Below are 12,554 nucleotides of genomic sequence, written 5' to 3'. Positions count from 1 at the left end.
TTTGGTTGCGGGGAATTTGGACATATCTCCGCAAAGTGCCCCAAAAAGGCACAGTAAGAACAGACTGAAGACAGTGGCCAGAGAGTTCTAGAGCAGCAAAGGAACGTGGTAGAAAAGATAGATGAAAACAGAACTGGTACCACATTGCGTGGGGCCCGAACTGAATCAGATGAACGAAAGTACAAAACTTTGTTGCACTTGAGGCAAAGTGAAAGATCAGGAAGCCCTCATTTTCTTTGATGGAGGAGCCAAGGCCAACTTCTTTTGGCGGCTCGATTTGGAATTACGCCCGACAGGTTGAGGCCACAAGCGAAGGCAGTTCTAGCGGCACCCGGATGGGATGTTGCCATTACACCGATCATTGCCAAACTTCGTTTGCAATGTCAGGGGTGTTTAAAGCACAAGGACTTCTATGTAATGCCCTTGGGAGGTTGTGACGTCCTCCTCGAAATCCCTTGGTACCACAAGAACAACGCCGTGGTTGACTATCGGGTTGAGAAAGCGACATTGACTACTGAAAAGTGCCGAAACATTGTACTTGATGTGAAACTGAAGGACGAGTCTGTCCCTATTTTATCGGCTTCGGCCGTTTCGAAATTAATGAAATCCAGTCTGTTTGTTTACTCGATCTTTATGAAAGAGTTGAATGATGAACATAGAACAAATATGTCTGAACTTGATAAAGAATGCCAAGAATTTCTCCACACTCATGCCGATTGCTTTTCTGAGGGCCTGCAAGGCGAGTTGCCACCAACTCGTCCTGATGATCATACCATTGATCTAATACTTGTAAGCACACCACCGAACCGGCCACCTTACTGTGTAAACCGAGCCCAGAATGAAGAGATTATGAACCAAGTGAAAGACCTCTTGGAAAAGGGTCTTATCCAGCCGAGTACTTCACCTTACTGCTCTCTGGTGTTGTTGGTTTTGAAGCAAAGTGCCATGCCAAGGAGGACCCCTACGCTTGGATGGTCACGACCTTTCCCTCAAGAGACATGCCTCTTCGCCAAAAGCCACACTCCTTTAACGACTGGTCACACACCTTCACTCTACGGTTGCGACTCTTCGTCCAATGGTTACAGCTCTTCGCCGAAAGGATGTGTCTTTACATCTAAAGTCGTGTCTCTTCACCATGAGACGTGTCTTTACATTTGTCACAAATGGGTGACGTGGTATGGCCCTGGACAGTGTGGCATGCTCCTAGACACACCACACAGATTGGCGTCAGCATACAGGCCCGTAAAACACGGAGACAGGCTGAGGCAGCTCCGGCTTTTTCGCCGGTTTTCACCCTAACAATGTTGACGTGGCCTGCCGTACGGAATTTCCGCATTTTACGCTGACACAGTGTACGGAATTCCTGGATTTGCACCGAGTTGCTTTTGGAGCCTATTGCTTTAATTTTAGAAGCTTTTGAATGGCAGCTTTTGGTGCTCTGCTTTTGGGCATCCCTTGTAACCAATAAATAAGTGGTTAGGCCCTCACTTCTCAGAGCATCTGGACGCAGAGTCTGAGAGTGAGCACCTACCCACTCTCTTGTACTTTGAACACAGATTAATACAAAAAGAAATACCGAAAGGGGCGCGAGTCTTTGGGGCCAATATCTCTAGGCACGGAACTACGCCGGGCCGGGCCGTGTCGACTCAAGTGTGAATTGTGAACTGTTTGAAGTGAATCTTTGTTGTGTCGCGGTAGAATCTTGACTTGGAGTATCCAAGTTTGTTACAGTGGTATTGGAGCGCGGCTGATTTCTCTTCTACGGGGAAATCCGATCCTTTTCTCACGAAACTTATGGATTCCAACAAAAAAGTATCTGCAACTAGGAGAAGATATAATACTGTAACATAGTCACAATCGTGACAAAAGGCCTCACATCTCTCTCTCTCTCTCTCTCTCTCTCTCTCTCTCTCTCTCTCTCTCTCGTGCGCATGGACCTGTTTTCACTAGTTGCGAAGGGACCAATTAGTTGGGGCTGGTTCAAAAGAAAATTGACAATTGGGGTAATCTATGCAGATGCTCTCTCTCTCTCTCTCTCTCTCTCTCTCTCTCTCTCTCTCGATTGTAGCCATGGAGTTGTCTGTCACCGATCTTGGGCATTGTTGGACTGATTTGCAGCTGTCACCGATTTGGCCCATAGCCATGGATAGGACTGAATATCTGCAAGTGTTGAATGCATTGATACGCTTCTTGATTTTGCAAGAATTGAGAAGCTCCATGAGAGTTGCACGAGATTTTGCTACTTGTGAAGTTACAGGTGCTTGACCTGTGCAGGGTGCCCAAGGAGAAGGGAAGCTGGCAGAGCATGCAGGGTGACCCATAGCCTAGCAAAGGATGTAAAGAAAGGAGCACGATTATTGGCAGTAGAGCATGTAGGGCATGTGGACACTTGGAAGGCCCATGCAAGTTAATTGGAGTCATGCATGGTTGGTTGCCGTGCGTGCAAGTCAATGGGAGTCTATACATGGGAAGTAGCCATTCATGCAAGTCAAGTGGAGTCCATGCAGGGCAGTTCATGGGAAGAAACCGGAATCCTTGCATGGGAGGTTGTGGTTCAAGCATTGCAAGTGGTAACTTCGACTTCGACTTCGACTTTGACTTCCTCCTCTTCGTGCTGCACCTCCTCTTTGTTGGTCTCCCTCGAATTCTCCATTGCTGCTAAAAAGAAGAAGTCCAATTTAGATCGGCAATTTCCGGTAGAAGAGCAATCAATTGGGCTATGATATTACTATAAACGGCTGGACTCCTACTCAAGCGCTACAAGAATAATCTTCAACTTTGAAAACCAGAATTTCAACACATAGATAATGTAATAGACACAGTAATTAGAAGACAAAGAGACTATGAGATAAAGGTGAGATTGGGAGGCGAGTTCCTCCTTGAATAGGCACCCCCTTGTGGTATTTCTTTATGGTTACAGTACAATGCCCATGAGAGATGGCACCTTGCTTCTGTGAGAGCAAAACATTAGTCTTTTACAATTGGCTAAATCAACCCTTTCAATAGTGACGTGTGTGTGTTATTTACACATAGCCCAAGTGCCAAGTGTTCGCCCTTTTTCCTTTAGTCTGAGCCTCTAATGGGCAGTTTTGGATGAGTGGCCAGTTTCCTGTTTGTGTGTATGGCTGCCTCTGGTAACTTGCCATATGCTTATACTGCCCTTCACTAGGGTGACGGATTGCCACTAGTACTTGCCATGCTTGAACTGCCCTTCACTAGGGTCACCTTGTGATGATGAAGCTACACATGGCAATGAAGGAGAGAGCCATGAAGACCGTTTTGAAGCAATGGAAGGATCTGGCGGGTCCTCTAAATCCCCAAATCAAAGTAACTGTTGCCCTTTAAGAGTCAATTTCTTCGTAGACGGACAACACATGGGTGGGAATATTAATTGTCACAAATGGGAACGCACACGAATAATGAACAAGCTGAAAATTAATAAACTCTCAACCAAAAGAGAAGAGGGAGACGATTGACACAATATTGGGGACCGCGGCCTAAAGAGAATCTTTATTAGGGAAAGTCTTTTTACAAGCACAAGAATTGGAGAAACCCCTTCGTTTATATCTCGGACCTAATGGTCAATTTCTTCCCATGCGGGAAATTCTGAGAGGCGAGCTCTCAATTCTGTCTGCACCCGGAGTCTGGAACTCTGCACCCGGAGTCTGGACGTACCGTACCGTACAGATCCGTACGTACGTATGTACGGATTCTACCTTGTATCTGTTGTTCCAAGTGCGGAGGAGCGACCTTTGCATGCTGGCTTCACGCGATCACTTGCAAATTCCCGTTGGTTGAGCACCTTGTTGCTAGCGTTGGCACAACTGGAAGGAGGGGGAAGCGCTAGGCTGCTTTTATAGCTTTTGGAACCAGCATGTCACGTGCGCACTTCACTTGTGGTACATGGACATGCTTCTGCTACAGTCTAGCATGAGTCATTAGCTTAGGACTGAGCTTGGCACCTTTGTGAGCCTCTAGCAGGACGTGCATGTCAAGGCCGGTCATAGTTGCATACCCTCTTGCACAGGACCGCATTTTAGCACTTAGGCATTCACTACGCGTGAACCACCTTTTAAAGTACATTTTATGAATAAGTGACTTTTCATTTTGTCACGAGACGGGCACCACGTGCCAAACGGAAAAGAACAGACTGAACAACTTTAAGCACTTCAAATAACAACTGAACTGAAAAAGATGCGCAACACATGAGATGAAGAGTGGCGGAGTTCCACCCCAGAGAACAGTGGCCTCAAACCTTGGCGTCCCTTTCGGTATTTCTTTATATTGCTGGAACTTAGTACATCGCCAGTACTCCATACTCCGCACCTCATGCGGAGCATGCCAGAGAATGAGCCCTTGGCTCATATTTAAAGGCCCTTGGCCTATGAAAAGCAGTTTACCTGAAAAGCTATAAACTCAAAGCATCTGGCACAAAAGCGGGTGGCCAAAAGCTGTCAACGCGTTTTGTGGAAATCCGTATAGCTGCCACGTGGCACTGGCAGTGCGAATTGCGGGATTGTCCATACAGTCTGCCATGTCAGCATGTTCTACGCTTTGTGTGTGTTGGCCCCGCATTAATTTTAATGTCTTTAGGTCCCTTGGGTCCCATCGAACGGGGTCCCATAAGTTGGTAGGACTTCTTCTCCTTCCTCTTCTGCTGCTTCGTCTTAGGGTTTAGGCCCCTCGGCTGTGAGATCTGCAGGTTGGCTCCGTTCTTTAGTGGCTTGACACGTCAGCAATTCGTGACACATTATTCGTGACACATTTACCCTTGTTGGGATGTAGGTAGGGAAAATGACTAAAGGACCTATAAAAGAAATCCTTTGGGCATCAGTAGAAGGCAGAGGAGCAGTGACCAAGTGCCATAGGTCCTCCATCAGCGTTTTCAGCCCAGCAGGATCAGCGTGTCAGCCAGCATGATCAGCGTATTCAGCCAACATGATCTCATCAGATTTCAGCCCTTAGCCTCGTCATGGTTGCAGACCCTAGCCATCAACATCGCTAACAGTTACCGGCATTCAGCCGTAGCGTCGCCTCTGCAAACTTTCTAATGAACCGCCGGTAGTAAGGACATAAGCCCAAAAAGCGTCTTAAGGGTGGGTTCACAATGAGCGCGGAAGGAAAAGGCTCTGCAGGCCTTGTTCCAGGCGGAACTGTGAGAAAATGGAACTTCCACCGGGAGGGCGTTCACAAAGGGTGGAGGTAGCACGCATGACAAAGCTTGCTTGGCACCATGCAATTGGAGGCGAGAAACCTGACAGGGTGGAAGTCTCACTCGGGCGGGGGGGGGGGGGGGGTCGGAAGATGGAATGGGGGGGTGGAAGATAAGCTGTGCTGACATGGACTACCTTATCCCCACTTCCTCTACCCTATGTGAACACACTTGTCCAAATGGAGCTTTTTAATTGGAGCATGCGCCCCCAGCTTTCTTCCGCCGCTTCAATGTGAACCTAGCCTAACTTCATGAACATTCTTCAAATCGGGCCAATCACGTATAGTCTCAATCTTGGCCGGGTCCATCTGTACTCCTGTTGCTGAGACGATGTGTCCCAAAAAGTGTATCTCCGGTAAGAAAAATTCACTCTTCTTGGCATTGATTACTAACTTGTGATCTCGCAATGCATGAAAGACCTTAGCAGATGGTGTCTATGTTCTGTCTCATCTTGGAGAAGACTATAATGTCATCAAAGAAAGTGCCAACAAAAGATCTGTACTCTCTGAAAATCCTATCCATCATTTGGTTGAAAGTCGTTGGAGCATTGGTAAGGCCAAAAGGCATCACCCACAATCATATAAACCGAAACTCGTCCGTTGATTAGAGGTGCAGAGAAGGGGATGTGGAGATTGCCCATCATTGTGACTTAGCTCCTCCATAGGCCGAGAAGCTCACCTCGTAGAGTCAACCATTCGTGTTGCCATGATTAGCTCACTAATCGTGTGAGTGTTTCTATATCCTAGTCGGGTAGCTCATCCCTCCGGATTGATAATTTTGTTGGTCATTGGAGCTACAACGATGGAACCCCCCAACATTTGGCGCCGCTGCCGGGGACGATGGCTTACGCTAGTGTAATTGTGGCATAATCGAATGTGTTTCCTCACTAATTTCCGCTTTTCAAATCAATCCTGCTGAAACAAGAGGATCCCTGTAGACGGTCAAGAATATCATCGATCCTTGGAATCGGGAATCTGTTCTTGATGGTGATTTTATTGAGAGCTCTATAATCAATGCACATTCTCCAAGATCCGTCTTTCTTTAAAACCAACTATATCGGAGAGCAGTAGGGTGAAGCACTCTGCTGGATAAGACCCTTTTCCAAAAGGTCTTTCACTTCTCTTCATTTTGGGCTAGGCTAACACAGTAAGGTGACCGGTTCGGTGGTGTGCTTCCGGGTATTAGATCAATAGTATGATCCTCAGGACGAGATGGTAGAAACTCTCTGGCAGGCCCTCAGAGAAACAATCAGCATGTGTGGAGAAAATCTTGGCGTTCTTTTTTGAGGTCAAAACATATTCGACTTGCAATCATCATTCAATTCTCTCCAGAAAATTGAGTAAAGAAACTGAATTTCATCAAGTACAATCTCTTTGCCCTTCATTTGTGAAAGTCACTTTCTCAGCCCGATAGTCAACCACGGCGTTGTTCTTGTGGTACCAAGGGATTTCGAGGAGGACGTCACAACCTTCCTAAGGGCATTATGTAGAAGTCCTCGTGCCCTAAATATCCCTGACATTGCAAACGAAGTTTGCCAAGGATCGGTGCAATGGAAACATCCGGTCCGGGTGCCACTAGAACTGCCTCCGCCTGTGGCCTCAGCCTGTCGGGCATAATTCCAAATCGAGCCGCCAATTCAAGTGAAAAGAAGTTGGCCTTGGCTCCTCCATCAAAGAAAATGAGGGCCCTAAGTGCGGCAAAGTTTTGTACTTACGTTCGTCTGATTCGGTTTGGGCTCCACACAATGTGGTACTAGTTCTGTTTTTATCTGCCTTTTCTGCCACGTTCCTTTGCTTCTCTAGAACTCTCTGGCCTGTGTCCATTCTGTTCTTGCTATGCCTTTTTTGGGCACTTTGCGAAGATGTGTCCAAGTTCCCTGCATCCAAAACACTTCCCTTCTTTGAGATAGATAGCCCTTTCTCTAAGAGTTAGTCGGGGACGTATGTTTCTTTTCTTTGTCTTGGGAACTCTTTCTCTTTCTACTTTCATTGTTAGAGGTCTGTTGGGTTCTTTGAGTCAAGATCTCATCAGTGGGGTAAGTCAAATTTCCCGAATGTATTGCAAAACCCCGTTTCGCATGACCCATTAATTCTTGAATAGAATTCGACTTTTGTTTTAGCCAGTAGTCTCGGATCTCTGTAGGGAGTTCGCAGCAAAACCGCTCAATGTGCTCCTTAAAAGAGACCTTCTTAAATGAAGAGGTTGGTAGAAAAGAGTTCCAAAAATCTCTTGCAATAAGCGTCCAAAGAATATCCCTTGGTCATCCGAAGATGATTCCAAGAGGTTCGTATATCTCGTTCGTACTCCCGAGTAAGCCAAGAAGAAATAAAGAGCCTTTTGAATTTCAACCATTTAACTGGAGCTTCCTTCCCAGAAGAAGAGTGGACCACCATGTTCGAGCATTTCCCTTGAAGAACTACATCCTCCTAATCTTGGAGTGCTCTGAGTAATGCCCTCCAGAGAAAGCTATGTCAAACTGCTGAATGAAGGCCAAAGCCCTCGGAGCATCTCGGAACTCAGAAAAGGATTCAAACTTAATTGACTCTCCACCTTCTTTGAATTCTTTTGTTTTCTTGCTCTTGTCTTCTAGGAAGTCATATTGGTTGGCTCTGTAGAAGTGCTTCTTTTCAAGAGTGCTTGTCATGTCTTTCTGCGAGTACAGGTTCCGCTTTTCTGCACTCTTCTGTCTTTTCGACTTTCTTCCCTACCTGAGAGGAGAAGCAATGGCCACACGCCATCTCGAGTAAATCTTATCAATCGGGTAATCCTTCAGGTGTTTCGCCAATCTCGGGTTCCTGGAGTACTTAATCAATTTGTTCACACATGCCAATCTGCAGTTGACATTTGTACTCCTTTCTGGCAAACTTGTCCGAAAAAAATTTGCCCAAATCTTCATTCTCTTCTTCAGTTCTTTATGCCCGGTAAGAGAGAGCAATGAGGACAGGAGCGCGCCTGATGCGCGATGTATGAAGGGTGGGAGTCGCTAATAAGTCCGTGGTCGGGCCACGAAGATTCTTTCCCAAAAGCTGTTCGCGTTGCAAAAAGGATCGAATCCTCCGTAGAAGAAGAATCTTTCTGTGCTAATAAGTCCGGGGTCGGGACACGAAGATTCTTTCCCAAAAGCTGTGTGCGTTGCAAAAAGATCGGATCCTCTGTAGAAGAAGAATCTTTCTGTGCTCTGTTACCACTGTAACAAACTTGGACACCCCAAGTCAAGATTCTACCGCGACACAATAGAGATTCACTTCAAAATAGTCCACAAAGACAACACGGCCCGGCGTAGTTCCGTGCCAAGAGGTATTGGCCCCAAAGATTGGCGCCCCTTTAGATAGTTCTTTTTATATTAATCGGTGTTCAAAGTACGAGGGCCTTGGGTCTCACTCTGAGACTCTGCATCCAGATGCTGTGAGAAGTGAGCCCCAAAGGCCACTTATAAAGATTACATGGGGTTGCTAAAAGCAGAGCCCCCAAAAGTTTCTCCAAAAGCAAAAGTTTCAAAAGCATATGATCATCAAAAACTGCCAAAAGCTATTAGTGTAATTTCTGGTAGGCCGTACGGTAGTCAGCGCGAATTGCGGAGATCCATACAGTCTGCGTTATTTGCGGGATTCTGTACGCTAGCCACGTCAGCAGTCGCTTGCTTTAATTCTCTTGTGTCCCCGGGGGTCCCCTCATCACTTGGCCATAAGTTGGGACAACTTATGGGGTTGCCACGTAACCAGTTTGTGATAGTAACCATTTTCAATAAAAGAAATACCGAAAGAGGTGTGGCTAGTACCGCGTAGGAGAGGAACTCTGCCTCTCCATTTCTCCCGATCCCATCCCTATCTCCTAGTCTCTGTGTCTTCTAATTATTCTATTCAATATCTATATTATCTATGTCCTGAAATTCTGGTTTTCAAAGCTGAAAATTACTGTTTTGCTGTGTAGGAGTCCAGCCAGTTACAGTCTCTCTCTTTCTATTCAGAGAATGCCACTTGTTTGCACCTCTCTTTCTCTCATGCGCTCAATGGAGCTCTCAAAGGCCTTACACCTCTCTCCCCCTCGACAGAGGTGGACGCCATGATGCTGTATGCACGTCCTGCGCTCGGACGTGTTTTCACCAGTTGTGAAGGGACCAATTAGTCGGGGGTTGTTGGAGAAAGGTGTCCGGGGGGGGGGGCGGGGGGGGGAGTATTCATGACAAGATTGTTATTGGGGGGTTTTGTCGATGATTGTCATTAGGAGAGTCAAAAGTGATAAAAACAATTTTAGTTTGATGTGGTCTGCGGATAGTATGCGTTCGCACTTAGCTTGGTGTCCCGGGGGAGGGGGGGGGGGGGGGAGGGGGAGGTATTCACGACAAGATCATTATTGGGGGGTTTTGTCGATGATTGCCATTAGGAGAGTGAAAAGTGATAAAAACAGTTTTAGTTTGATGTGGTCTGCGGATAGTTTGTGTTCGCACTTAGCTTGGCGTCCCTTTGGGCTGGAAAAAACTCAAAAATTAAAAAACAAATGCGTCTGTGATCCTAGGACCCCATCTTCATTCATGTGCTTCTACTAACACATCTCTTCTACTACTATTATTGCTCTGTCTAGATTACATAATATTTTTGTTTTGATGCTCTAGCCAAAATTGACGCATCAAGAATATCCATCTTTTAATTTAAAATGTGGATCCAAAAATTATTATCATATTTATAACGATTCTGATATGCACAAAAGCTGAAAATTATTTTTCTAAGAGTATTTTTAGCTATATACTATAGCCAAAATAGTTAGGGGTCTATAGTCCAAGTGCCGTGGTCATACATGTTGGCTCACAAATGATTCTAGGGTGCTATTTATAGGATTTCCTAACTGCTCTAACCAAGAACTTCTTGTCCTTTCCATCCATGTAGACCATGACAATTATCTCAAAGCTAATGGGAGACATTCACATAAACTCACCTGCAGACTCCACTCTCCATTTTTGGTCTTTTTTAAAGCTAATGAATGCCTCAGCTGTTTTATCCAAGTCCAATTGTTTCAAATAAGCGTGTTTAAGAGGGGCGACTAGGGGGCGCCCATTCTCTATCATCATCTTATTTAGTGTTCTGGGCAGTAAGTTGGTCGGATTGATCTTGTTAATAAGATGGTTGCCCAAGGCTTTTGGACTTGTTAACTAGATTGATGAGAGATTAGCCTTGTACTATTTGTATCGAGGTCCCTTCGTGTTTCAAGAGAATGATTAGTTTAGAGATAAATGGAGGTTGTAAGACCCATTTAAATATGAGGTCATAATTGTGTCAGTAACTAGGTGAATCATACAAGGTTGGCAGTGGTATTTTCACAGTACGTCTAGAGTTGAGTTTTTGGTGAACCTTCTAGAATCGTTAGAAACCAAGATTCAACACGGAACAGGTAGACTGTATCAAGTTTTATCACCATTGTTAGAAACTATAACAGGTGGACAGTATCAGTATCGGAAGTTTTATCATGATTCTTAGTGGGGATGTTGTAGTATTTAGTCAATACTATGCATGATGAAGTTGGGCTCTACCTGGATTCATCTAGGTATATGATTGTTATGTGCACCTTTTAAGATGCTAGTAAGTGGTTTAAATATTGGAGGGAACACTTATATTTAGGAAAGATGTTACCTTGTTGCAGTCACCTATTGTGAGCGGAGTAAGCTGGTATGATCTTACATCTATGGAGGTTGGATTACTGGTAAGTAGTCCCACCATTGACTTACAGGAATTTTTTTTGGCACCACCCATCTGATTAGTTGATTTTTAATGCAGGAAAGTGGTTCTCTTTATGGTGCAGTTATGGGGTCTGTTCTGGCATTCAGTGTAGCTGATTTGCTAGGTTGCTTTTGCATTTGCATCATTACATAAGTGGCTTAGTAATTGATGCACTTGTAGAAGGCTTTGCTACTGCTTGTACCTTTACTCAAATGTATGTTTGTTTTCTTAAGGTCGCCGGCGGCAAATGATTGTTGCATCACTATTTTACCTTCTTGGATCCTCTTTGATGACATTGGCTCCCAATTTTGCTACACTTGTGGTTGGACGATTGGTTTATGGATTTGGCATTGGCATGGTATGTTCTTGATCAGAACAGTTTTCATGGATCAGTTCATTTATTCTCTCTGTTGTTAAAAAGGGGTCAAAGCTGAGTGTTATTGAGCATTACTAAGCTTGAGGTAAGTGCAATGCACATAAATATGGAGCGGGTAATCTAGCTGTTGAGAAACTTCAAATGGCTAATTTGGGCGAAATTTTGAATGTGCTAGTTTTGTTTAATGACATATTGGTTTTGCTGTTTCTGTAAATCATACAAGAAACTGTCGTAGAATTTTTTTGGGACTGAAGCACAGAGAGGGGGACTATCTGACTATACATACTTTAAAGTATACCGTGCTATGACGGTGGACAGAGCTGAATCTTAGGGGGGCATTGAGTACTTACCACAAAACAGAACAACTTCATCAGAACTTTTACCTCGCAAGCTTGGCCTATTTCCTACTCGGACTTCTTAACATGAGAGTCTACATTTATTTCACAATGTTTTGTTTCATGAAACAGGCCATGCATGGGGGTCCTCTGTATATTGCTGAGACATGTCCCACAAGCATTCGTGGAACGCTTGTATCTATGAAAGAAGCGTCTATAGTGCTTGGCATGCTGGTAAGATTTTCTGGGTTTGTTATGATCATGAGGCATGGTTGTGTCGCTTTTATTTGTGACCATACTTATTTTCGAGCAGCTTGGGTACTGTGTTGGTTACCTAGCAATGGGAGTGGTGGGTGGATGGCGAATCATGTATTGTGTTGGTGCACCCATCGCCATAATTATGGCCTTAGGGATGTGTTGGTTACCTCCATCTCCGCGCTGGATTATGCTTCGTGCTTACAAAGGCAATGCAAGTGTTGAGTCATCATGTGAGGATGCCAAGGCAGTCATTCACAGGCTTTTGGGAAAGGATGCTAGAGAGGAAGAGGTTTACTCTCAACTTGATGAGATTCTACGGTCGCTTCAATATGTCGGAGATGAGATCAATGCTTCAGAAATATTTAAGGGCTCAAGTTTGAAGGCATTGATTGTTGGTGTCGGACTTGTCTTCTTTCAACAGGTATGCAGCACTTGATGTATTTCTCTGTGTGAAGGGGCTGCAAGTGTTATGAGGGTTTACTACTTTATCTTGGATTGTCCAGTTTACAGGACAACCAAGTGTGCTGTACTACTCTTCCAAAATCTTTCAGGTACGTATTTTTTCATGTTTAAAGTAAAATTTAGAGCTTGGTTTGCATCTATTCAGCCTGCATGTGCTACTGTTTGAATACACAACTGTGGCTTAGGGGATATTGTGGTCA

At 44.9% G+C, this 12,554-nt stretch overlaps 1 protein-coding gene across 1 annotated transcript in view; it reads left to right on the top strand.

Annotated features, from left to right (window-relative positions):
• Nucleotides 1-12,554, top strand: part of LOC147425418 (D-xylose-proton symporter-like 2) — a 68,471-nt gene that overhangs the window by 7,418 nt on the left and 48,499 nt on the right. Inside the window, exons 3-8 of the mRNA XM_086500858.1 lie at nucleotides 10,847-10,906; nucleotides 10,981-11,047; nucleotides 11,157-11,281; nucleotides 11,767-11,868; nucleotides 11,948-12,313; nucleotides 12,396-12,443. Coding sequence (XP_086356984.1) covers nucleotides 10,847-10,906; nucleotides 10,981-11,047; nucleotides 11,157-11,281; nucleotides 11,767-11,868; nucleotides 11,948-12,313; nucleotides 12,396-12,443 — 768 coding nt within the window. The remainder of the gene's footprint in view (nucleotides 1-10,846; nucleotides 10,907-10,980; nucleotides 11,048-11,156; nucleotides 11,282-11,766; nucleotides 11,869-11,947; nucleotides 12,314-12,395; nucleotides 12,444-12,554) is intronic.

Source organism: Adiantum capillus-veneris, chromosome 25 (genome assembly GCF_014529385.1).
Source record: "Adiantum capillus-veneris isolate H3 chromosome 25, ASM1452938v2, whole genome shotgun sequence".
NCBI classification, from domain to species: Eukaryota; Viridiplantae; Streptophyta; class Polypodiopsida; order Polypodiales; family Pteridaceae; genus Adiantum; species Adiantum capillus-veneris.
Note: the sequence above shows the minus strand (reverse complement) of the source record. Positions and strands in the feature narration are given on the sequence as shown.